Source organism: Triticum urartu, chromosome 3A, assembly GCF_056163025.1.
Source record: "Triticum urartu cultivar PI428250 chromosome 3A, HENAU_Tu73, whole genome shotgun sequence".
Taxonomy (NCBI): domain Eukaryota; kingdom Viridiplantae; phylum Streptophyta; class Magnoliopsida; order Poales; family Poaceae; genus Triticum; species Triticum urartu.
Window position 1 is genome coordinate 18,118,969 of NC_141875.1, and position 23,839 is coordinate 18,142,807.

At 46.8% G+C, this 23,839-nt stretch overlaps 4 protein-coding genes across 6 annotated transcripts in view; all 4 read right to left on the reverse strand.

The window, feature by feature from the left end:
• LOC125542400 (LEAF RUST 10 DISEASE-RESISTANCE LOCUS RECEPTOR-LIKE PROTEIN KINASE-like 1.2) overlaps window positions 1-13,281 on the reverse strand; it is a 31,070-nt gene extending 17,789 nt beyond the window's left edge. The window contains exon 1 of one of the 3 annotated variants that reach the window (XM_087546013.1): window positions 12,468-13,281. In XM_087546013.1, coding sequence (XP_087402139.1) covers window positions 12,468-13,266 — 799 coding nt within the window. In that variant the 5' untranslated portion in view covers window positions 13,267-13,281. Of the gene's footprint in view, window positions 1-4,265; window positions 5,161-12,467 lie in introns of those variants that run through there. The other 2 variants (XM_087546014.1, XM_087546016.1) reach the window with 2 other exon arrangements.
• LOC147977912 (uncharacterized) lies at window positions 6,789-8,027 on the reverse strand. Its single transcript, XM_087546018.1, has one exon. The coding sequence runs from the start codon at window positions 8,010-8,012 to the stop codon at window positions 7,161-7,163; it is 852 nt and encodes a 283-aa protein (XP_087402144.1). The 5' UTR covers window positions 8,013-8,027; the 3' UTR covers window positions 6,789-7,160.
• On the reverse strand, window positions 9,644-10,995 carry LOC147977913 (LEAF RUST 10 DISEASE-RESISTANCE LOCUS RECEPTOR-LIKE PROTEIN KINASE-like 1.2). The gene has a single exon (XM_087546019.1). The coding sequence runs from the start codon at window positions 10,474-10,476 to the stop codon at window positions 9,658-9,660; it is 819 nt and encodes a 272-aa protein (XP_087402145.1). The 5' UTR covers window positions 10,477-10,995; the 3' UTR covers window positions 9,644-9,657.
• A 1,823-nt stretch (window positions 13,282-15,104) lies between the features above and the next one.
• LOC147977914 (LEAF RUST 10 DISEASE-RESISTANCE LOCUS RECEPTOR-LIKE PROTEIN KINASE-like 1.2) lies at window positions 15,105-16,580 on the reverse strand. The gene is made up of 2 exons (XM_087514589.1): window positions 15,664-16,580; window positions 15,105-15,163 (listed from the first exon to the last, which is right to left on the reverse strand). The coding sequence occupies exons 1-2, from the start codon at window positions 16,514-16,516 to the stop codon at window positions 15,105-15,107; spliced, it is 912 nt and encodes a 303-aa protein (XP_087370715.1). The 5' UTR covers window positions 16,517-16,580.
• Window positions 16,581-23,839: the final 7,259 nt, after the last annotated feature.

Here is a 23,839-nt window from a genome sequence, read left to right on the forward strand (position 1 = left end):
CTTATGTGTGTGTATTATCAGGTTGTTTACACATTAGTTATTGGGAGGTATTTTTAACAACATTTTTCCATGTTATCAGCTCATGTTATTTATACGAGAAATTATCAGTGGTATATTTTTAACAAAAAAAAAACGTCAAAATTATCGTGGTGTTTGTACCTAAGTTATCAGGACCGGAGCCTATATTATCATGCTATTTACACAAAAAGTTATCAGAGTATGTTTTCAAGAAGTTTTCTCATGGGTCAAAGTTATCGTGGTATTTGTACCTAAGTTATCAGGTCCGGAAAGCCTATATTACCATGATATTTACACAGATGTTACTGGGGTATGTTTTCAATAACTTTTTTCTACGGGTCAAAGTTATCGTGGAGTTTATACCTTAGTTATCAAGTCTGAGAGTGTATATTATCATGTTATTTACAAAGAAGTTATCGGTTGTATGTTTTCAACAATTTTTCTCATGGGATCAAAGTTATCGTGGTGTTTGTACCCAAGTTATCAGGACCGGTAGCCGATATTATCATGCTATTTACACACAAAAAAGTTATCAGAGTGTATTTTCAACAACTTTTTTTCGCGGGTCAAAATTATCGTGGTATTTGTACCTAAGTTATCAGGTCCGGGAGCCTATATTACCATGTATTTACACAGATGTTACCGGAGTATGTTTTCAACAAGTTTTTTCCACGGGTGAAAGTTATCGTGATGTTTGTACTTAAGTTATCATGTCTGAAAGTGTATATTAACATGTTATTCACACGAGAAGTTATCAATGGTATGTTTTTTCAACAAATTTTTTACATGAGTCAAAGTATCGTGATGTTTGTACTTAAGTTATCATGTCCGGAAGTACATATTAACATGTTATTTACACGAGAAGTTATCAGTGGTATGTTCAAGATTTTTTTTCATGGGTCAAAGTTATCGTGGTGTCTATACCCAAGTTATCAGGACCGGAAGCCTATATTATTATGCTATTTACACAAAAAAAAAGTTATCAGTGTATGTTTTCAATAACTTTTTTTTCACGGGTTAAAGTTATCGTGGTGTTTGTACTTAAGTTATCAGGTTCGAGAGCTTATATTACCATGTTATTTACACAGATGTTACCGGATTATGTTTTCAACAACTTTTTTCCATGGGTCAAAATTATCGCGGTGTTGATACCTAAGTTATCAAGTTTGGGGGTGTATATTATCATGCTATTTACAAAAAATTTATCAGTGGTATGTTTTCAATAACTTTGATCCACGGATCAAAGTTATCGTGGTCTTTGTACCTAAGTTATCAAGTTTAGGAGCCCGATGATATGCATTGGTTGCGTGTTCCTGGTCTTGAAATGAAGATAAACATGCTACCATAATGGGAGCAAGGATTGCGTGCTCCCATCTTAATCCTCTTAATTTACCACGAGAACTTAGGTATAAAATTGGAAGGTAAAACAACAAAAGTAATTTAGGTGAGCTGGTTGATGGGCCTCAACTTAGTTATAAGAGACTCCGGTATGAGTCCAAAAACACCCCACACACAAATATTAAATTTATTTCTAGTTTTTTGACTGTAATGCAAAGGAGCGGTGGTCTGATAAAGGAAAATGTAACTTACCTTTAATCATCAAATAGAGTTAGTTGGGTTGGTTATCGGGAGGAGCCTGCACGCAGCAGGTGCAAGGATCGAATCCCATAGCTCCATCTTTCGTTTTTGTTTATTCATCTTACGTCCACTTTTTGTTTATTCATCTTACGTCCACGTAAAGTTGTAAAATTATATAGATTTTTTTTACTAAATGTCTAAATCGGTTTCCATGTTTATGTTGCAAATGGGGAAGCACAAACAAGAATTAAATATCATCATCATTCATCAAACAGAGGCATCTAAGCAAGCAACAATGAGATTTGGAAGAGGTGAGATGGCAGTTTTGTGGGATGGCCGGATGGGGGAATACCTCCGTGCAACGGCGGAGCTGGGGCCCTGAGGCGGAAGAACGAAGGGACCGGGGTGGGCTGCTCCTGGCCTCCTGCGGTCCTGCCTCCTGGCAAAGGCCGCCTCGCCCGGCATCCTGCCGCCTCCCGGGGTTCGCCGCCTCGACGAACATGTCCACAGCCAAGGAGAAGGGGATCGAAGGGGAGCACGACCGCACGAGCACGACGGCGGGCGGCGGCGGCCTGGCCGGCAGGGTAGGGTTGGCAAACGATAGCTTCTCGGTCGCTAGGTGGTATTGGGCCAGCCTTCTCAGACCTGAGGCCCAGCTAGAGGATTAGGAGGAGTGGGCTGCGCCCCAGGCCGATCTAATTTTTCAAACTATGAGCTTGAAATTTTTCTGATGGCCCAGACCATTGCCTGGGCTGCCTGGAGGGGACCCCAGCACCTCAACAACGGCACTCCGGCAGGCCAAACTGCCTCTTCCATAGCATCGACTGGCTCCCTCTCCTCCAACGTGACCTCGGCACTGCATCTCCTCCGCAGTCCACGGCGGCGGCGGCGCGGCTCTCCTACACAGCAGCATGACGCTTGCTTTCCTCCGCCTCGGCAGCGGTCTAGCGGGATAAGCGTCGGCAAATGCGCTTAAAGCGGGATGTATTCTCCTCTCTTTGTTCCTCCTAGGTGGAGATAGACATATCCCTTAATCCCGCCGTGCTGGTTTGTATATCGACCGACATAGGAATACCATGATCGGCCAAACACAACGTGATCTTAATTGATAGCTAATTAGAAGTAGGACTACTAAAATATTACTTAATTAGTAGGAAAAACAAAATTACCCCTTTTAACTTTTAACTCCATGCAAATTTCTTTCTTTATAGGGGAGAAGTCCATTTCAAACCTCCAGTTTACACATTTATTGGGCATTATTAGCATTTGCAACGTGCTACTTGGTTGAGTTAGAGATTATGAATTTCCAAGAACGTGTTTTTCAGGGCTTAAATCCTTTTTTCAAACGGCTATCTGAAAATGCGTAGAATCTAAATCTTTAATACATTTTATTCAATTAAAATAAAATATATTAAGGATTGAATTTTTTTAGTAGCTACTGTTCTTAAGCTATGGGCGGGAGCTAGTTGTGGTCGTTTTTTTGTGTGTTTGTTTGTTTCAGTGTCCTTGAAAGCTTGAACCTGCCGGTCGTTTGGCCGGCTGAACCCTCTCTTGTTATTAATATATTACATGCAGTTCTTGTGCATGGATCAAAAAAGAAGTATCGAGCTTTTTTTTTAGGGTAAGAAGTATGGAGCTAATGTCAAAGATAATATTCTCACCTTTTTTTTGAGACAAGATAATATTCTCACCTGATGGCCAATAGCTCAATACCTATCATTGTGGGCCGAAGAGATGTAATTCAGCCGAAAGTCCTATTAGTATATAGATATGGGCTTAACAGGCCGTACGTCCGAAAGTGTATGGAGGACTGGGCTCTGACTGGACTGAACAAGTGCAGCATGCGAATTTCGGCCGCAGTGCTCAAAAAAAAAAAACAAGATTCAGAGTTTTTTTTCTCTACGTTCAGAAGCCACTTGTTGTATACCCAGTTCCACTTGTCCAATGACCCGTTCATAAAATAAAACTTGTCCAATGGTACACGCGTCTACGTACCTACTTTTTTTTAGATAAGTATACCGTACCTACTTTTTTTTTAGATAAGTATACACGTACCTACTTTTTTTTTAGATAAGTGTACACGCACCTACTGACCGCACTCGTTTACATGCCCACCACAAACCGAATCTTCTGGCAGCTACGTACTAGACCTAATACTTGATTCTGTCTTCAAATTTCAATGGACAAAGTGCACTAATAACTAGTGCTGTCGCCCCTCTGCTCCCACCGAGATCGAGTAAACCTTGGAACGAAATGCGTAAAAGTTGGGTAAAACCTTGGAACGAACGGAGAAAGGAGACGACCGCTCGCGCGCGTTTACCGGACGATCTCTCGTGCCGGCGCACAGCAATCCACCAGTCAACCGTCAATGGCGCCGCCACCAGCGATGTACTCATCGTGTTATTAGCCGGTCAGCCGCCTGAATATCTACCGGGGGAGAAGAAGAAAAGCCAACGGTGAAATCTTCCAGGGGCCTACGGAAGATCGGGACGGCAATGCATGGCTGGCTAGCGCGACGACAATACGGCACCATGCGGCGGAAATGCAACGAACCAGGGAGGAAGATCAGACTAATAATCAAACGCGCACGTGCCAATACCGCTATCCGCGTCGGCGCCCGCTGATTGGTACAGTAGAGTAGATGCAAGTGGCGGCGTGGGCGAACTCACCGGCGCATGTCGGGCCGCGCAGCTTCCCGCCGGGGCAGAGGCAGGCCAACGCCCCGATCGCGTTCCTGTACCGGCACTGGCCCCCGCTCGCGACGCAGGCGGGGCAGTCGCCGATGCCGCCGGTGCCCGCCCAGTCCAGCAGGAACCCGGCCTTGAGGAGACTGCTGTAGTTGGCCGCCGTCGACACCGCCGCCTCCGAGCCGAGCACCGGGAGGTACGTGTACGTGCAGTTCCCCGTCTGAATCGACGGCGGCGTGTCCCGGTAGTACCTCCCGCCAAGGTAGGCGAAGATGGGTCTATCGCAGGTGGCGGTGGCGTTCGCATACCCGCGCCCGCCCGGCTCCGTCCCCTTGCAGTCGAACAGGAGGCACAGGGCCATGTTGCTTGGGCTGATGTTGAACGGGCTGAGGGCCAGGCTGGACGACATGTTGAAGTCGGCGCGGCACACGCCGTCCACCCGCCAGGAGAATCTGCTGTGAGAGGCCACGAGGGAGCTGGCGCCGTAGTCGATGCTGAGGACCTGGATGGCGGAGCCACGCATGGACGCCGAGGCGTTGCCGCCGCCACACCAGAGCTCGAAGGCCGGATGGCCACAGGACGGCTCCGGCGGGGGGTGGCTGGGCGCGCCGAGCCAGAACGGGTACTTGATGGTGAAGTTGCCGCACGCCACCGGCTCGCACTCGGCGTCCACCACATGTACATGGTGAAGGAGGAAGAGGAGGAGGAGCGAGGCCGGGAGGCTGACCACGGCCGGAGGCAAGGGATGCGCCGCAGCCATCTAGATTTCTAGAGTGGATGATGTGTGCTGCATGTGTCTCTGGTTGGGATGCGAAACAATGGAGTCTTTGGTGGGAGGATGTAGAAGCTAGCTAGGTGGACGAAAGGGGAAATGCCAATGGTGTGTGCCTTTGTTTGACTGCTCTTTTTTTTACACATTGGACTTTCTTTTATCAACAGGAGTGGGAAACCGGTGCTGCCTCCTGACTTTTGAGGGCTGACAGGGGAAAAGAAAGCTCCACCTTGTGTGGTTCTAACAGTGTTATTTTCGAGCTGCATATGTGGTTCCAAATTTGTGATTGTGATGTGTATGTTGCCGGTAATTTAATTCCGGGGTTTATGTCATATGTGCCGGCCGGCCTGCCGCATATGTGGACAACTCCTCCATCATGTGACTGTGATGAGCTATTACTAGTGAAAGGTTGGTGATGTTTGTGATCAGGAGGAAGGTAGAAGAAAGTCATGGATTAGTTTGTAGGTGGATGGAACTACCTTATCCCAAAAGCATCACATCAGTATAAATTTGGGGCAGTGTTCTTTTGCGATAATCATACTTAAGTTTTTTTTTTTGGTAGCAACTAAAGCTTATTCATCTACCAAATGACGGGCGACTATGTGTTCTTCCAATTTCGGCTGATTTCATGAATTTCGGTGAGATCTTGGTAAAATGTTGCATGGAATTTCATCACTGACGGTTGAAGACGCATTTCTAAATAGTTTTTCAAATTTCGAAACATCCTTAGGTTCCAGAATTCCACCCAAACCAAAACAATAAACCTTGGGAAAATAGCCGACTATACCCGACAACTAACATTTGTGTTAGCAACATTTTGACTGATTGTACTTGAAACCTTTGATGTATAAAGCTCTCTAAGTTCAACGCAAAAACAAGTACAACGCCTTAGAAGGCATAAGGGAGAAAAGGGACGACCCCACACAATGGTTGAATTGGGCCGTCGTTGGGTCCCGGATTATTATTGTCTTCGTCTCTAACCTCGCACACTTGTCGGACAATCTCTTGTATCGAACAGCCCCTGATTATGTGGGTGTGAAGTGGAAAAATCCCGTTCTAGCTGGCAGCAGGCATAGGACTGAAAATCCTCTATAATGTCAATGACCATAATAGACCACCCAATGCCACCCCAACGATGTATTTAGCGTCTTAGGAGAATATCACCCGCATGTGAATATCGGGACAACACTGGTTGGCTATCGTGCGTTTGCTATGTATCACCCGTAGCGAAGGATATAGTGTACTTGCTACGAATTGCGTGCTCCTGCACTTATTTGCGCTTATGTTTTTTTTTGTCTAGTACTGTACTGCTAGGTGCAATTTTTTTTTCTTTTCTGCTTTTCTATAGGAGATCATACGTAGCAGTTTTATGTAAAAGTCAAAAACACTTCTTAATTACTAAAATTTTACATTCCCGAACAATTTTCTAATTCATAGTTTTATTAAACTTTTTACTTTTTTCAGTTTCAGTTTTATGAAAAATCAGGAACTGATCTTTTTTAAAACTCATAATTTTTTGTCATAAGGACATTATTCAAAATATTTGAAATTTACTCCCTCCGTCCCATAATGTAAGACGTTTTTTGTCCCATAATGTAAGACGTTTTTTGAGTCAAAAAACGTCTTACATTATGGGAAGGAGGGAGTATAGTTTTTTCGTATATTATTTAAATTACGAAATTATATTGAAAAAAATAATATTTCTATTCAATATTTTTTCATAATATTTACATTTTTAAAAATGGAAATGTTTTCTAATTTTTTTGAGCATTTTTACTTGAAAATCCATACATTGTTTATAAATTCACGAATATTTTCTAATCTGGCCATAAAAAACATAGCTTTTTTATTAGGGAATAAACGACAGCCAATATTTCTCTAAGCCACATCTGCAGGGTTTTTTGAATATCGAGCGGAAAAAAATCACCTGTACGCGTGCTAGCCAGGTTACCTAATTAGGAATATTGGGCTGCAGCCCACATATCCTGCGTGGGCGATTTGCCTTCTATTCAGCCCACATATCCTGCGTGGTTTTTTTTTCAATTCTAAAAAAAAAGACTAGTGCAACGCTGGTATACTGCGAAAGTGCAGTGAACAAAGGAAAATCAAACAAAGCATGTACTACGTGCCCATATATAGGCAAAGTGGCAGCGTTGCATGTCGTACTTACCGGCGCATGTGGAGCCGCGAAGCTCCCCCTCGCCGGGGCAGAGGCAGCCGAACGCCGCCGTCGCGTTGCTGTACCGGCACTGCCCGCCGCTGGCGCCGCAGGCTACGCAGTCGCCAAAGCCGATGCCCGCCCACTGCAGCTGGAACCCGGCCTTCAGAAGCCGGGTGTAGTCTGCAGCCGTCGTGGCCGGCGTTACCGCCACCTCCGACGCGAGCGCCGGCAGGTACGAGTACGTGCAGCTCGCCGGGATCGTCGGCATCGTGTCCCGGTCGTAGACTCCGCCGAGGCACGCATAGGCAGGTCTACCGCAGCCGGCGGTGGCGTTCACGAAGCCGCGCCCGATGGGCTCCGTCCCGTTGCAGTCGTGCAGGAAGTAGAGGGCACGGCTGCCTGGGCTGACCCTGAAGGGGCTGAGGGCTAGGCTGGAGGAGACGTTGAAGTCGGCGCGGCACACGGAGGCGCCCGCGGCGGCCAGCCTGCTGTCGGTGGCCACCAAGGTGTTGCGGCCGTAGTCAATGCTGAGGACTTGGATGGCGGAGCTCCTCATGGAGGCCGTGAATGCGCTGCCGTGGCCGCCGCTGCACCAGAGCTGGAGAGCCGGGTGGCCGCAGGAGGGCTCCGGCGTGGGGCGGTTGGGGGCGCCCAGCCAAAAGGGGTACCTGATGGTGAGGTTCCCGCACGCCGCCGGCTCGCACTCGGCGTCCACCGCCACACGGACAAGGAGCAGGAAGGAGGACAACAGTAGCGGGAGGATGAGCACGGCCGGAGGCATCACGCAAGCGCGCATCTAGCTAGCTTGTCAATGGCAGATGGGTGGTGTCTGTGTCTCTACTTGCGAGTGTGAAGCAATGGAGTCACCGGAGGGAAGATGTAGAAACGAACGGTGTGGTTTGTTTGACTAGTCTTTCATGCATGTCTGACTTTCTTTTTGAAATTGTGTTTTTTAATTCTGGCGAAAATCAACGTGAAATTTTAAAGGTCTAAAAAAATGACACAGCTAGAGGACCGGAGGCTGCTAACCAGCCCCCTTTTGGACTTCTTTCGATTTGACTAAGTTTTCAAATGCCACATTTTCAGCCAGTTTGGGATTTTGATTTGGGTTTATATATGATCAAGATAGAATATTTCTTCATGTATGATGCCCGTCAGAAGAATTGTGTGCGGGATAAAGCAAAAACACCTGATCCATCACTAATGCATGTACTTTATATTCCTTGTGAAGGGGACTAAGAGTATCTCCGGCAGTTCTCGCGAAAACCTCCCCTACAAGCGTGTTTAGGGCTTCTTTCAATAAATTTGTTGGATGTCAAAGGTGTACGGGACATGAAAATCCAGGCGGTTGACTATCATCAACGGCAAATGAGTTAGAGGGAAACTTACACCTCTTCCTCTTTATGAGGGGAGATGAGGTGTTTTTAAGGAGAGATCCAGAAATTTTTTGGCCACCTTCTTGTAAACTCGAGCTGCCGGCGCTCCTCGACGATGAGCTCTAGATGCAGCCGACGAAGCTCGGCCCTGTACTCTTCATCGCCGCACGCCGCCTCAAGTCCCTTAAATGGCCTCCTGATTCTCCCACAACTCATAGCAGGAGACCACTCGGGGGTCAATCTCGACCGGCGCCGAGACCTCGTCACTGCCTATGGGGAAGTTGATCTCCGCCCGACTATCGTAGAGACTCACCGCCTTCTTGTCACACGCCCTCACCACGTACTCCGCTGACCGGAAGGAGCCATGCTAGTATCATCGGCTGGTGTCCACGTCCATTTCGACACCCATGCCCCACGACTGCAGCTGCATGCCGTGATACTTATTCTTCAGCGGCGACAACAGTGGTAGGTTGGTGGTGAGGGAGCGAGACGGCGGAGCCGCCACGTGATGTCGGGTCGGCGGTGTGATGCGGCGTGGATCCGCGTTTGGAGTCGGTGGGGGCGACCTCCGACGGCTAGATCCCACCATTTCGGGACGGCGCCGACCGATTGGAAGCGTTGACGGAGGCACGAGGGTGGCTGCGGTGCAGGTGAGGGGGAGGGGGGTGCAGGGTGGATTTGGGCAGCGTCAGCATAGATGTGCTGAGAGAGAGCGAGAATAGCGGAGTGGCAGGAAGGGTATTTTTTTTTCGATAAGCGACGCTACTCGAGTAAATTTAAGCGGCGGCCGTGGGGATGATTTTTTTATGGGCTAAAGCCGATAAAGGGTCATTTAGGTCCGATTTTACCTTGAAAACCTAAATTTATGCTAACTAATTTTGAGAGATCGGGTAGCGACTTAATGTATAGATCAACCGATGTACATTCCTTCCAAAGAAAATGTCTCTGTTATTCGCAAAAAAAAGTCTCTGTTGGAAATCGTGACGCTGACTTTGCTGGTCAAAATTATGGATGATCTGGGTATGTTATCCTACCACTTCGGCTGCTATGGAGGGAAAACTCAAGTCAACAGATTAACCAGTCAATCGGTAACACTGGCCCGTTCAAGCTAATCTTATTTATCACCACACTGCTAAGCATGCAAGGTACTGAAAGACCAGAAAATAACAATCTGCGGAAGAAACTATAACAGGCACTCGAATCGCATTCGCATGGAGAATCAGGGGAGGTGTCGAGCAACTCACCGTAGTCACCGCACGTGGCCGGGTGCATGCGGCCGCCGGGGCAGAGGCACCCGAACGCGTTGGCGCCGGGCTCGTACCGGCACCCCCCGCCGGTCGCGGCGCACGCGGCGCAGTCCCCGGGCACCGTCCACTCCAGCAGGAACCCGCGCCTGACCATCCCCGCGTAGTCACCCCACGCCCGCAGCTCCGACCCGGGCAGCACCGGGACGACCGAGTACTTGCACTCCGCCGGCCCCGCCGGCCGGGCCTCGTACCTCCGTCCGATGTGCACGGACCACGCGCCGCTGACTGTGCCGGAGCAGTTGTTAAGCCAGAGCGACCCCGCGGGCGGCGGCGGCGCGCGCGAGCAGTTGTTGCAGAAGAAGAGCTCCCAGTAGGCCACGACGGAGCGGTTGCCGTAGGTGATGTCCAGGAGGCGGAGGTAGGACTCGCTGAGGGTGGGCGCCGTGGCGCCGGTGGGGTCGTCGCAGGTGACGCCGAAGGTCGGGTAGCCGCAGTTGCGTTCGTGGTGGCCACGCAGCCAGAACGGGTACGTGATGGTCAGGCCGCCGCACGCCGCCGGCGCCGGCGCGCAGCTCGCGTCCAGCGGCTGCGCGCGGGCGCCAAGCAGAGGCGTGAACAATAGTAGCACGAGCAGCATCTCGGATCGAATGGCGAAACAGGAGGATATTTTTGGGGTATTTTATGATTGGGTGAATGAGACTGGATCGTACTAGTAATTTGTAAGCGGCAGGGGGTGGTCGTCCATGGACGAGGAGGTAGCGGGCGAAGGGAGCAGCCGATTTGTGCGACATTTTGGGCGCTTGATTACGGAGGCTACAGAGGTTGGTCAATGCTAGAACTTGGGAAGATGGTCTTGATCGATCCTCGCGGCGTTATTTTGCTATATTTTCGAATGACTTTCTTGCATGCATGCGAAAATCGGGAGCGGAACGTGTCTCAGATACTAACTGCAAAGATTTTTTGAAGGATGCAACGCCAGCGGGGAAGGTTTTCCAATTTAAGCTGAATACTCCCTTCGCTCCTGAATATAACTTTTTTTAAAGATTTTACTATGAACTACATACAAAGCAAAATGAGTGATATATACTTCTCCGTCCGGAAATACTTATCCTAAAAATAAATAAAATAAATATATCTATAACTAAAATAAGTCTAGATAGAACCATTTTTAAGATAAATATTTCCGAATGAAGGGAGTATGTAGTTTGTAGTAAAATCTCTAAAAAAACTTATATTTAGGAACGGAAGCAAGGAAAAGAAGTGGTATGCTCTGCTTAAAATTGACACTAGGACATGGAATGCAGGACTGGGCTGAATTTGCTAGTAGTACACAGGGATTGTGGTGGGCGTATCTGAAAATTCAAATTCATTTCTTGCATTAAATCTTGACACGAAACTCTTTTCGTCCGAAAAAAAAGCTTGTTTCTTAAATGGATGTACTAGTCTTAAATGAATGTATTTAGCACCAAGTGCAGCTATCATTTGAGGAACGAATTTTTTCAGACGAAGGGAGTATCGCATATCATACATATCTCACTGGGTGACAATTATTACCAGACAAAAAGAGGGGACTGGAGTACTAATAGCAAGAAGACTAAACTGCTGCCAAATTGGGAAACGACCACCAAACCCGTAGAGAAACGAAATAATAATTGAGCTAAGTGCACTTGTTACTTTCAAAGAAAGTGGATATGTCACTTGCTCCGGGGACTTTGCATCGAACAAGATGCACACATCCCAAGTCATCAATAGGCCATCTAAAATTGCGTCACCACTTGATTTGCTAGTGCAACCAAAATTTTGGTCACCTTTGATACGATTTTACACGACTATATAATCACATGGGAGGGAAGAGAAAACAAAATGTATAGATGAGCGTTACCATGTCAACCCATATATTTACACACAATAGCTACTTCTAAGTCATCTGAAAATAGTCGATTTTGGAAGGAAGCAGCCGTCAGAAGGAAAGAAGAATCAGTCACTGGCTTGCCAGAGAAGCCCTCTGGGTCTCTCTTAGGATGGCAGGTGATCCCGTTCTTTATCTTAGGGGTGGGTTCGCGGGGGGAGGGGGAGGGGGAGGGGGGGGGGTACAGGTTCATCGAAAAAATGGTTCATGACCAGGGTTAGAGGTGGGGCGGCAGCAGCACGGCGGTTTGGGGGAGGGCAGAGCAGCGCAACGTGGGAGCACGCCGGTTGCAGGCGATGGTAGCAGGCGGTTAGGCCTGCGATGGCTTGGCTGTTAGAGGTGTGGAAGAGGGCTGTCTGGACATTGAAGACACGCATCTAGAGATTGAAGACACCCATCTAGCATTTATTTTCTTTCGAATGGCTAGAAACCAATCAACCGACCCAAATTAAAAAAAATTGTGTCAATCAATTGGTTTAAGATTTGGAAGGGCAAAGGGAGGGTTTACAATTTGGAATGTCGACATATTTAATTTGCGCCTCCCTGAAATGACTCGAAATTTGGAATCCCGAAATTATTCTGTAATTTTCCTGAATAAAGTCTATCTTTTTGTGACAAAATTGTGCACCTAGTCTTATTTTTTAAACGTGGGTTTGAACTAGTAGTATACATGGCATATGAGATGGTTTAAAGAGGTAAAAACGAGTTGAATCGATTACCTTTTTCTGCGGGGATGATGAATTCATCACCGCAGATTAAGGGGCCGTCAGACATGCCGCTGGGACATTGGCAATCGAAGATGTCATAGGTGGTGTTGATCCGGCAAAGCCCACCGGTGTCCCTGCACGCTGTGCACTCGCCGGCCGTGTACTCGAGACGAAACCCGCGCTCCATCAGCTTGTGGTAGTTCGCCGCGGTCGCCCCCGGGTACCCCATCACCGGCGCCATCATCGACACCGAGCAGTTCCCCGGCACCAGCGGCCATTTGTCGTCGAGCTTGTAACCCCCGGCAAGCCACGCGAACGAGTTGCTGTCGCAGTTCAAGGGCGCCCATTGCGTAGGTGGCTGCTGCGCCGCCTGCAGGTCGATGCAGTCGTACAGGAAGAAGAGCTCCCGGTTGGCGGCGCTGATGCTGAAGGGCGCGAGGCCAAGGTCGGAGGAGACGTTGACTTGGAGCTTGGCGTCGCAGGTGCTGTGTGAGAGCTCGACGTTGGTGACCCGGAACGAGCTGTCCTCATAGGAGATGTCCAGGATCTTGTACGTCCAGATGGAGTTCTTGAGGGAGGCCGTGCCGTTGCTGTGGCAGCTGACCTGGAAGGCCCGGTAGCCGCACTCTGGCGGGTGCGTGCCGCCGAGCCAGAACGGGTACTCGATGCGCAGGCCCCCGCACGTCGCCGGCTCGCACGACGACGGCGACGGCGTGGCGTTTGTGGCGTGTGTGGCAAGGACGCCAGCAGTTAGCAGCAGTATGGCTGAGCAGAGCACGCCGGCGGGCGCCGGGACACGAAATGGAGTCATTGGTCTTGCTGCGACCGAAGGGAGAAGGGAGGCCACCGGCTACGCTACGTGGTGCTCCCGAAGGCGCAGAGAGGGAGGCGTGCAGTGAAGAGCGGCAGTTGATGTGATGATGAGGATTGAGAAGTTGAGAAGGAGAAGAAGCACCGGGACATTCATGCAGCCATGGTTGCCGGCTGTGTTGACGATTCGTGGTCACGGAGTTTGACTGAAGTGGACACCACCACCTCGCCGGCGAGTGGCCGAGTGGGAGCTCACCCGCCACGTGGGTCCTCACGGCGGCGCTGGCCCGGTTGCCAGTGGCCGGAGGAAGGTCGTCGGTCCGGGTCTGGGTTTGAACGCGTCCTTACCTACTATACACGGGAAAACAACTTTTTTTCTTCTTCTTCTACCCTTTTCCGCAAGCAAGCAAAGTAAAACAGCCGCGTGCTCTGGTCGTTACCGTATCTTTTTTTCAAGGAAAGACCATCATGGCAAGCTTTATTACGAATTAAAACAGGATTACATCATCCAAGAGTTTGGTAATAACACAGTCTGGAGGGTCGTTACCGTATCCTTGTCCTGTGGCTGTGTGCGAATAATGCATACAGTGACGGCTTATTTTTCTCATACGCGCTGTAATAATTTGTTGGAAACGAGTGCTTGCATGTTAAGCATCGATGCCAAAAAAAAGAGAGAGCAAGTTAAGCCTCTGTATGCGTACGTAGACTTGACTCAGGAGGAGTCCTCCCCCTCCGTATCGGACAAGACGCGTTACGCCTGCATGACTGCATGCATGCATCGACGTGGGGCCCATCCACCCAAATCAGTGCATGGTTCTACCATCTACTCCTAGAGCGCCACCACACGGGGCGGCGCCACGGCGTTCCAGCCGCCGTCGCCGGCACGGCATGGTTGACTACGAGTGAAGGAACGAAGATGATAAAGCAGGGAGCTAGCCTTTGTCTTCACCATGTTCTCGGTCTCTTTCTCGTGTTTCTCCGCACGTTGATGATCTAGACACCTTCCGACTTTAATATCTTGATGACCGCTGCTCTCGTCAAGCATGCTAGTAGTCGGTTCCTTTTTCTTCTCCACCCTCAAGATCCAGATCTATCGCTACGACCGCCATGGTTCACTGCCATCGCCGAGGGGGGTTAATTAGGATCAATGGCGTTCAATCTAGGGTTTCTGCATTTCTTATGTTTATTTTTTGGTCGAAGCTCGTTAAGTTTTTATTCAAAGGCTCATATAGGTAGTTGAAAGTCTTAGTGTTTTTGGCGGAGATCTCATGGAGCAACAATTGAAAGCTTAATCTTTTTGTTTCTTAAAATGCTTATAAGTAATAGTTGTGCTTTGCGGATTGTTTGTTGAAAGTTTGATGAATGTTAGTGTTGGACTAAATCCAATTAACTAATAACGGTCCACTCGCTTTTCTTTTGTAAGGGATGTTCTTTTCTTGGCTATGGCTTCAACATTTCCCGCGAGAAACAAGGCTACGGTTCAGTAGTGCCATCATTGGCAACAAACCCACAATATATATGTTCTCACTAAACACTGAGTGGTCACAACCGGCTATGGAAGTACATGTCGGAAAACATGAAAGTTGAGGTAGTTGTCTATTGGATATCCACCCAAAAGTAAAAGCGAATGCTTGGGCACAACAAGGGAGGCTGTCGAAAGTGATTGATGCTACGGTTTACCACAAAGAACGCTGGTACACACATGATAAGATTTGAACGATTTTCAGACGACGCAGTAGATCACACCGTTCATGCATAGAGCAATAACTGGATATAGCACCGTTAATAATTCCACCGTCCATAGTTTGTGCGGTTAGCTGCCGTCCACATAGTAGTTTTCTACCGCAAATTACCAGTCACCCCACATTGGGGCAGTGCTGGAGTACATTCCAGTAATGCTACACATACAAACAAATTACAGGATTATACAAAGAGGGTTAATTGATTGGTCAATAGGTGAGGGAGGTGGCCCACCCTCCTGAAAATCAGGTGGGGGGGGGGGGGGGGGGGAGTCAAGTTTGTGATTGGTTAAGAGATGAAAAGAGCCTGTAAAATCATGTATTTGTTTGTAGGTCTAGCATTTTTGGAGTACATCCATAGCAACTTGTTTCTTTGAGTTTAGGCCAATGTTGGTGTCCTTTGTCTCAGGCCACCAGCACTACTGCACTAGTACATATGGTCTAACTTTTTAAAACCTTTTTTGGGTGCGTACCAACTAGTTTGAAGTTTGAACTAAAGTGGCAGACTTTGAAAAAAATCGTTCTCTCTCTCTCTCTCTCTCTCAAAAAAATGCTTTAGTACGGGAAATGGGACTGCCAAACAATAATACTATAGGGTAACAGAAAGGTGCAGAGAACAATCTCAGCTGATTGAAGGCGATCGAAACAGTGTTGCGTACCTGAAGATTTGGGTGTGCCCCATGCAGCAGGAGTCGTTGCAGTTCTAAAGCACGTGAACGTCCATGCATCTCGCGCCGCCAGCCGACGGTGACCGCACAGGCCACCGGATTTCTCGCAGCCGCCGCACTCCCCGCTCGCCTCCGGCCTCCAGCTCAGCTCGAACCCCATGTTCAGCGCCGGTATGACGGCGTCCAGCGGGCCGCTGGCTGCTGTCCCCGTCCTGCCGAGCAGGGACCTCCTCAGCACCGGCATCCCCACCACGTCCTGGCACAGCCCGGCGTAACTGTACGGCGTGAGATCGTCGCCCTCCCGGAAGACGTAGGAGTGGTGCCGGCCGTTGCCCTCCAGGCACGCCACCTGGTGCGCCGGGATGCCGATGAAGGAACAGTGGATGAAGAAGGTGAGGTTGGCGTCCCTGGCCGTGAGCGACAGCGGCGAGCCGTCCGGGAGCGTGAGGTTGCGGCCGACGAGCGGGCACGTGTTGGACCGGGAGAAGACGCCCAGGTCGAACAGGGACACCGTGCGGTCGCCGTAGAGGATGTGCGTCACCGCGTAGTCGCCCGACGGGAGCCGCAGGACCGGCGTGTCGCGCCGGCACTCCAGCCGGAGGCTCGGGTACCCACAGTGGTGGGAGCCGTTCAATGTGCCGTTCCCGCCGTCGATCCAAAACGGGTACCGGATGTCCACGGCGTGGCCGCAGCGGTACGACGGGCAGGCGGACGTGGTCCCGGTGGTGTTGTTGTTTGGATTTGGGACTCTCTCCGTGGCCGCGACGCCGGCGGCGACGACGATGCTAGACATGAAGAGGAAAAAGTGGAGAGGACAGGTAACTGGGAGCGTCGCCGTCGCCATTGTTGCACTCTGCTCACGTATGGCTTTGGCTTTGCCTCTGCGACATGAGATTCCATCAATTCTTGTTGAACCAGCCACCGGGAGTTAGATCATGCGTAATTGACTGTTATCATTTCGCGCGGGCAACTCCATTTCATCCAAGATGTGTGACGACGAACTGAAGAGAGAGATGTGTGAAGATATTTGCTGAAATCCTGCCAACGACAAATTCCATATAAGGTGTATTTTTTTTAAGTCAAACGAGTGTAAGTTTGACCGAGTTTTTAGGAAAATATATCAGCATGCACAATACAAAATTTATATCATTTGATCCAATTCATGAAAAGTAGTTTCATATTTTATCTACTAGATATTGCAGATGTTGTTATTTTACCTACTTTTTTTTTTGAAATGAGATGGGTTTCCCCTGCCACAACCTTTTATTAAAAAAGCCAAGGCTATAGCGGTTCAGACTACTACAGTTCAAAGGTAACGACTTGTAGTTTAAAGCTAACTGCAACAGCCCTACTTATTACAACCGCCAAAGGCAGCAAAAGACCACACCCAGTTCAAAGCTACAACAATAGGAGATCCTACACTATAGCTTCAGGAGGGTATGTAGAAGGACTCATTTTCACGCGATCCTAAGCAATTCTCCTCACCGATGATCGAGAAGTCTTAGGCACTCGAGGAGCAGTGTAGCTTGAGCATCTGTACCTCCAAATGTTGGGCATTGCATCATTGGCAATACAAATGGGGTTTTGGAACAAAGTACATGCAATGCTACAAATCCAGATTCAAAACATATAGAAGAGATCAAGGAAAATAATATAATGGAATTCCTGAGAGGGCGGGGGAGGGGGGGGGGGGGGGGCTTTGCCCCCTAAAATATCCATATTGCACACCGTGAAGCACCCAAACCTCACCGGGTATCATGATATGTATCAGTTTGAAGGGAATATTAGGATTCTGCTTGAATTTATGGACTCGGGATTTCTTGAAGGCTGGCACATCACTGACGAGACAGTGACGGGGCACTGACGAGAGACAAGTTTGTTCCAAAAGCTGGCTCTGATTTCACAATCCAATCTGGTGGTTAAACAGACGCTATCAGCTATTGCCTATTTACACATCCGAAAAATTGTTCATCGAGATCTTAAACCAGGCAACTATTGGGGAACGTAGTAATTTCAAAAAATTTCCTACGCACACGCAAGATCATGGTGATGCATAGCAACAAAAGGGGAGAGTGTTGTCCATGTACCCTTGTAGACTGAAAGCGGAAGCGTTAGCACAACGCGGTTGATGTAGTCGTACGTCTTCACGATCCGACCGATCCAAGTACCGAACGCACGGCACCTCCGAGTTCAGCACACGTTCAGCTCGATGACGTCCCGCGAACTCTGATCCAGCAGAGCTTCACGGGAGAGTTCCGTCAGCATGACGGCGTGGTGACGGTGATGATGTTGCTACGACGCAGGGCTTCGCCTAAGCACCGCCACGATATGACCGAGGTGGAATATGGTGGAGCGGGGCACCGCACACGGCTGGGAGAGATCAACTGATCAACTTGTGTGTCTAGAGGTGCCCCCCTGCCCATGTATATAAAGGAGCAAGGGGGGAGGCCGGCCGGCCCTCTATGGGCGCGCCAGGAGGAGGAGTCCTCCTCCTAGTAGGAGTAGGACTCCCCTTTCCTAGTCCTACTAGGAGGAGGAAAGGAAGGAGGAGAAGGAGAAGGAAGGAGAGGGAGGAAAAGGAGGAAAGGGGGGCCGGCCCCCTAGTCCAATTTGGTTTGGGCTAGAGGGGGGCGCGCGCCCTGCCTCCTCTCTTCCACCACTTGGCCCATGAGGCCCATTACTTCTTCCTCGTATTCCCGTAACTCCCCGGCACCCCCGAAAATATCTGAATCACACGGAACCTTTCCGATGTCCGAATATAGTCGTCCAATATATCGATCTTTACGTCTCGACCATTTCGAGACTCCTCGTCATGTCCCTGATCTCATCCGGGACTCCGAACTACCTTCGGTACATCAAATCACATAAACTCATAATATAATCGTCACCGAAACTTTAAGCGTGCGGACCCTACGGGTTCGAGAACTATGTAGACATGACCGAGACATGTCTCCGGCCAATAACCAATAGCGGAACCTAGATGCTCATATTGGCTCCCACATATTCTACGAAGATCTTTATTGGTCAGACTGCATAACAACATACGTTGTTCCCTTTGTCATCGATATGTTATTTGCCCGAGATTCGATCGTCGGTATCTCAATACCTAGTTCAATCTCGTTATGACAAGTATCTTTACTTGTTCCATAATACATCATTCCGCAACTAACTTATTAGTTGCAATGTTTGCAAGGCTTAAGTGATGTGCATTACCGAGAGGGCACAGAGATACCTCTCCGACAATCAATCGGAGTGACAAATCCTAATCTCAAAATACGCCAACCCAACAAGTAACTTCGGAGACACCTGTAGAGCACCTTTATAATCACCCAGTTACGTTGTGACGTTTGGTAGCACACAAAGTGTTCCTCCGGTAAACGGGAGTTGCATAATCTCATAGTCATAGGAACATGTATAAGTTATGAAGAAAGCAATAGCAACAAACTAAACGATCAATGCTAAGCTAATGGAATGGGTCAAGTCAATCACATCATTCTCCTAATGATGTGATCCCGTTAATCAAATGACAACTCATGTCTATGGTTAGGAAACATAACCATCTTTGATCAACGAGCTAGTCAAGTAGAGGCATACTAGTGACACTCTGTTTGTCTATGTATTCACACATGTATTATGTTTCCGGTTAATACAATTCTAGCATGAATAATAAACATTTATCATGATATAAGAAAATAAATAATAACTTTATTATTGCCTCTAGGGCATATTTCCTTCAGTCTCCCACTTGCACTAGAGTCAATAATCTAGTTCACATCGCCATGTGATTTAATACCAATAGTTCACATCACCATGTGATTAACACCCATAGTTCACATCGACATGTGACCAACACCCAAAAGGTTTACTAGAGTCAATAATCTAGTTCACATCGCTATGTGATTAACACCCAAAGAGTACTGAGGTGTGATCATGTTTTGCTTGTGAGAGAAGTTTTGTCAACGGGTCTGCCACATTCAGATCCGTAAGTATTTTGCAAATTTTTATGTCAACAATGCTCTGCACAGAGCTACTCTAGCTAATTGCTCCCACTTTCAATATGTATCCAGATTGAGATTTCGAGTCATCTGGATCAGTGTCAAAATTTGCATCGACGTAACCCTTTACGACGAACCTTTTGTCACTTCCATAATCGAGAAACATATCCTTATTCCATTAAGGATAATTTTGACCAATGTCCAGTGATCTACTCCTAGATCACTATTGTACTCCTTTGCCAAACTCAGGGCAGGGTATACAATAGGTCTGGTACACAGCATGGCATACTTTATAGAACCTATGGCTGAGGCATAGGGAATGACTTTCATTCTCTCTCTATCTTCTGCCGTGGTCGGGTTTTGAGTCTTACTCAACTTCACACCTTGTAACACAGGCAAGAACTCCTTCTTTGACTGTTCCATTTTGAACTACTTCAAAATCTTGTCAAGGTATGTACTCATTGAAAAACTTATCAAGCGTCTTGATCTATCTCTATAGATCTTGATGTTCAATATGTAAGCAGCTTCACCGAGGTCTTTCTTTGAAAAAACTCCTTTCAAACATTCCTTTATGCTTTGCAGAATAGTTCTACATCATCTCCGATCAACAATATGTCATACATATACTTATCAGAAATGATGTAGTGCTCCCACTCACCCTCTTGTAAATACAGGCTTCACCGCAAGTCTGCATAAAACTATATGCTTTGATCAATTTATCAAAGCGTATATTCCAACTCCGAGGTGCTTGCATCAGTCCATAGATGGATCGCTGGAGCTTGCATATTTTGTTAGTACCTTTAGGATCGACAAAACCTTCTGGTTGCATCATATACAACTCTTCTTTAATAAATCCTATTAAGGAATGCAGTTTTGTTTATCCATTTGCCAGATTTCATAAAATGCGGCAATAGCTAACATGATTCGAACAGACTTAAGCATAGATACGAGTGAGAAATTCTCATCGTGGTCAACACCTTGAACTTGTCGAAAACCTTTTTGCGACAATTCTAGCTTTGTAGATAGTAACACTACTATCAGCGTCCGTCTTCCTCTTGAAGATCCATTTAATCTCAATGGCTCGCCGATCTTTGGGCAAGTCAATCAAAGTCCATACTTTGTTCTTATACATGGATCTCATCTCAGATTTCATGGCCTCAAGCCATTTCGTGGAATCTGGGCTCATCATCGCTTCCTCATAGTTCATAGGTTCGTCATGGTCAAGTAACATGACCTCCAGAACAGGATTACCATACCACTCTGGTGCAGATCTCACTCTGGTTTACCTACGAGGTTCGGTAGTAACTTGATCTGAAGTTACATGATCATCATCATTAGCTTCCTCACTAATTGGTGTAGTAGTCACAGGAACAGATTTCTGTGATGAACTACTTTCCAATAAGGGAGCAGGTACAGTTACCTCATCAAGTTCCACTTTTCTCCCACTCACTTCTTTCGAGAGAAACTCCTTCTCTAGAAAGGATCCATTCTCAACAATAAATATCTTGCCTTCGGATCTGTGATAGAAGGTGTACCCAAAATTTTCTTTTGCGTATCCTATGAAAACGCACTTCTCCGATTTGGGTTTGAGCTTATCAGGTTGAAACTTTTCACATAAGCATTGCAACCTCAAACTTTAAGAAACGGCAGCTTAGGTTTCTTGCCAAACCATAGTTCATATGGTGTCGTCTCAACGGATTTAGTGGTGCCCTATTTAACGTGAATGTAGTTGTCTCCAATGCATAACCCCAAAACGATAGCGGTAAATCAGTAAGAGACGTCATACATCGCACCATATCTAATAAAGCACGATTATGACGTTCGGACACACCATTACACTGTGGTGTTCCAGGTGGCGTGAGTAGTGAAACTATTTCACATTGTTTTAACTGAAGGCCAAACTCGTAACTCAAATATTTTACTTCTGCGATCATATTGTAGAAACTTTTATTTTGTTACGATGATTCTCCACTTCACTCTGAAATTCTTTGAACTTTTCAAATGTTTCAGACTTGTGTTTCATCAAGTAGATATACTCATATCTGCTCAAATCATCTGTGAAGATCAGAAAATAATGATACCTGCCACGAGCTTCAATATTCATCGGACCACATATATCAGTATGCATGTTTTCCAACAAATCTGTTGCTTGCTGCATTGTTCCGGAGAATGGAGTCTTAGTCATCTTGCCCATGAGGCATGGTTCGCAAGCATCAACTGATTCATAATCAAGTGATTCCAAAAGGCCATCATCATGGAGTTTCTTCATGCGCTTTACACCAATATGACCTAAATGGCAGTGCCACAAATAAGTTGCACTATCATTATTAACTTTTCATCTTTTGGTTTCAATATTATGAATATGTGTATCACTACGATCGAGATCCAACGAACCATTTTCATTGGGTGTGTAACCATATATGTAAACAGAACAACAATTTATTCTCTTACTTAAATGAATAACCGTGTTGCAATAAACATGATCAAATCATATTCATGCTCAACGCAAACACCAAATAACACTTATTTAGGTTCAACACTAATCCCGAAAGTATAGGGAGTGTGCGATGATGATCATATCAATCTTGGAACCACTTCCAACACACATCGTCACTTTACCCTTAACTAGTCTCTGTTCATTCTGCAACTCCCGTTTTGAGTTACTACTCTTAGCAACTGAACCAGTATCAAATACCGGGGGGTTGCTACGAACACTAGTAAAATACACATCAATAATCCGTATATCAAATATACCTTTGTTCACTTTGCCATCCTTCTTATCCGCCAAATACTTGGGGCAATTCCGCTTCCAGTGACCAGTCCCTTTGAAGTAGAAACACTTAGTCTCAGGCTTAGGACCAGACTTGGGCTTCTTCACTTGAGCAGCAACTTGCTTGCCGTTCTTCTTAAAGTTTCCCTTCTTCCCTTTGCCCTTTTCAAACTAGTGGTCTTGTCTACCATCAACACTTGATATTTTTCTTGATTTCTACCTTCGTTGATTTTAGCATTACGAAGAGCTTGGGAATCGTTTCCGTTATTTCTTGCATATCATAGTTCATCACGAAGTTCTACTAACTTGGTGATGGTGACTAGAGAATTCTGTCAATCACTATCTTATCTGGAAGATTAACTCCCACTTGATTCAAGCGATTGTAGTACCTAGACAATCTGAGCACATGCTCACTGCTTGAGCTATTCTCCTCCATCTTTTAGCTATAGAACTTGTTGGAGACTTCATATCTCTCAACTCGGGTATTTGCTTGAAATATTAACTTCAACTCCTGGAACATCTCATATGGTCCATGACGTTCAAAACGTCTTTGAAGTCCCGATTCTAAGCCGTTTAAGCATGGTGCACTAAACTATCAAGTAGTTCATCATATTGAGCTAGCCAAACGTTCATAACGTCTGCATCTGCTCCTGCAATAGGTCTGTCACCTAGCGGTGCATTAAGGACATAATTCTTCTATGCAGCAATGAGGATAATCCTCAGATCACGGATCCGATCCACATCATTGCTACTAACATCTTTCAACTTAATTTTCTCTAAGAACATATCAAAAATAAAACAGGGGAGCTAAACGCGAGCTATTGATCTACAACATAGATATGCTAATACTATCAGGACTAACTTCATGATAAATTAAAGTTCAATTAATCATATTACTTAAGAACTCCCACTTAGACAGACATCCCTCTAATCTTCTAAGTGATCACGTGATCCATATCAACTAAAACATGTCCGATCATCATGTGAGATGGATTAGTTTCAATGGTGAACATCACTATGTTGATCATATCTACTATATGATTCACGCTCGACCTTTCGGTCTCCGTGTTCCGAGGCCATATCTTTTATATGCTAGGCTCGTCAAGTTTAACCTGAGTATTCCGTGTGTGCAATTGTTTTGCACCCGTTGTATTTGAACGTAGAGCCTATCACACCCGATCATCACGTGGTGTCTCAGCACGAAGAACTTTCGCAACGGTGCATACTCAGGGAGAACACTTGTACCTTGATAATTAGTGAGAGATCATATTATAAAGCTACCGTCGAACTAAACAAAATAAGATGTATAAAAGATAAACATCACATGCAATCAAAATATGTGACATGATATGGCCATCATCATCTTGTGCCTTTGATCTCCATCTCCAAAGCATCGTCATGA

What these genes read in the sequence shown, in the direction of transcription:
- LOC147977912 (XM_087546018.1), bottom strand. Translation starts at nt 8,012, where the DNA reads ATGCGCGCTTGCGTGATGCCTCCGGCCGTGCTCATCCTCCCGCTACTG.
- LOC147977913 (XM_087546019.1), bottom strand. Translation starts at nt 10,476, where the DNA reads ATGCTGCTCGTGCTACTATTGTTCACGCCTCTGCTTGGCGCCCGCGCG.
- LOC147977914 (XM_087514589.1), bottom strand. Translation starts at nt 16,516, where the DNA reads ATGGCGACGGCGACGCTCCCAGTTACCTGTCCTCTCCACTTTTTCCTC. An exon ending in GGGCACACCCAAATCTTCAG is followed by an intron (nt 15,164 to 15,663) that starts GTACGCAACACT and finishes TTGTATGTGTAG; the next exon opens with CATTACTGGAATGTACTCCA.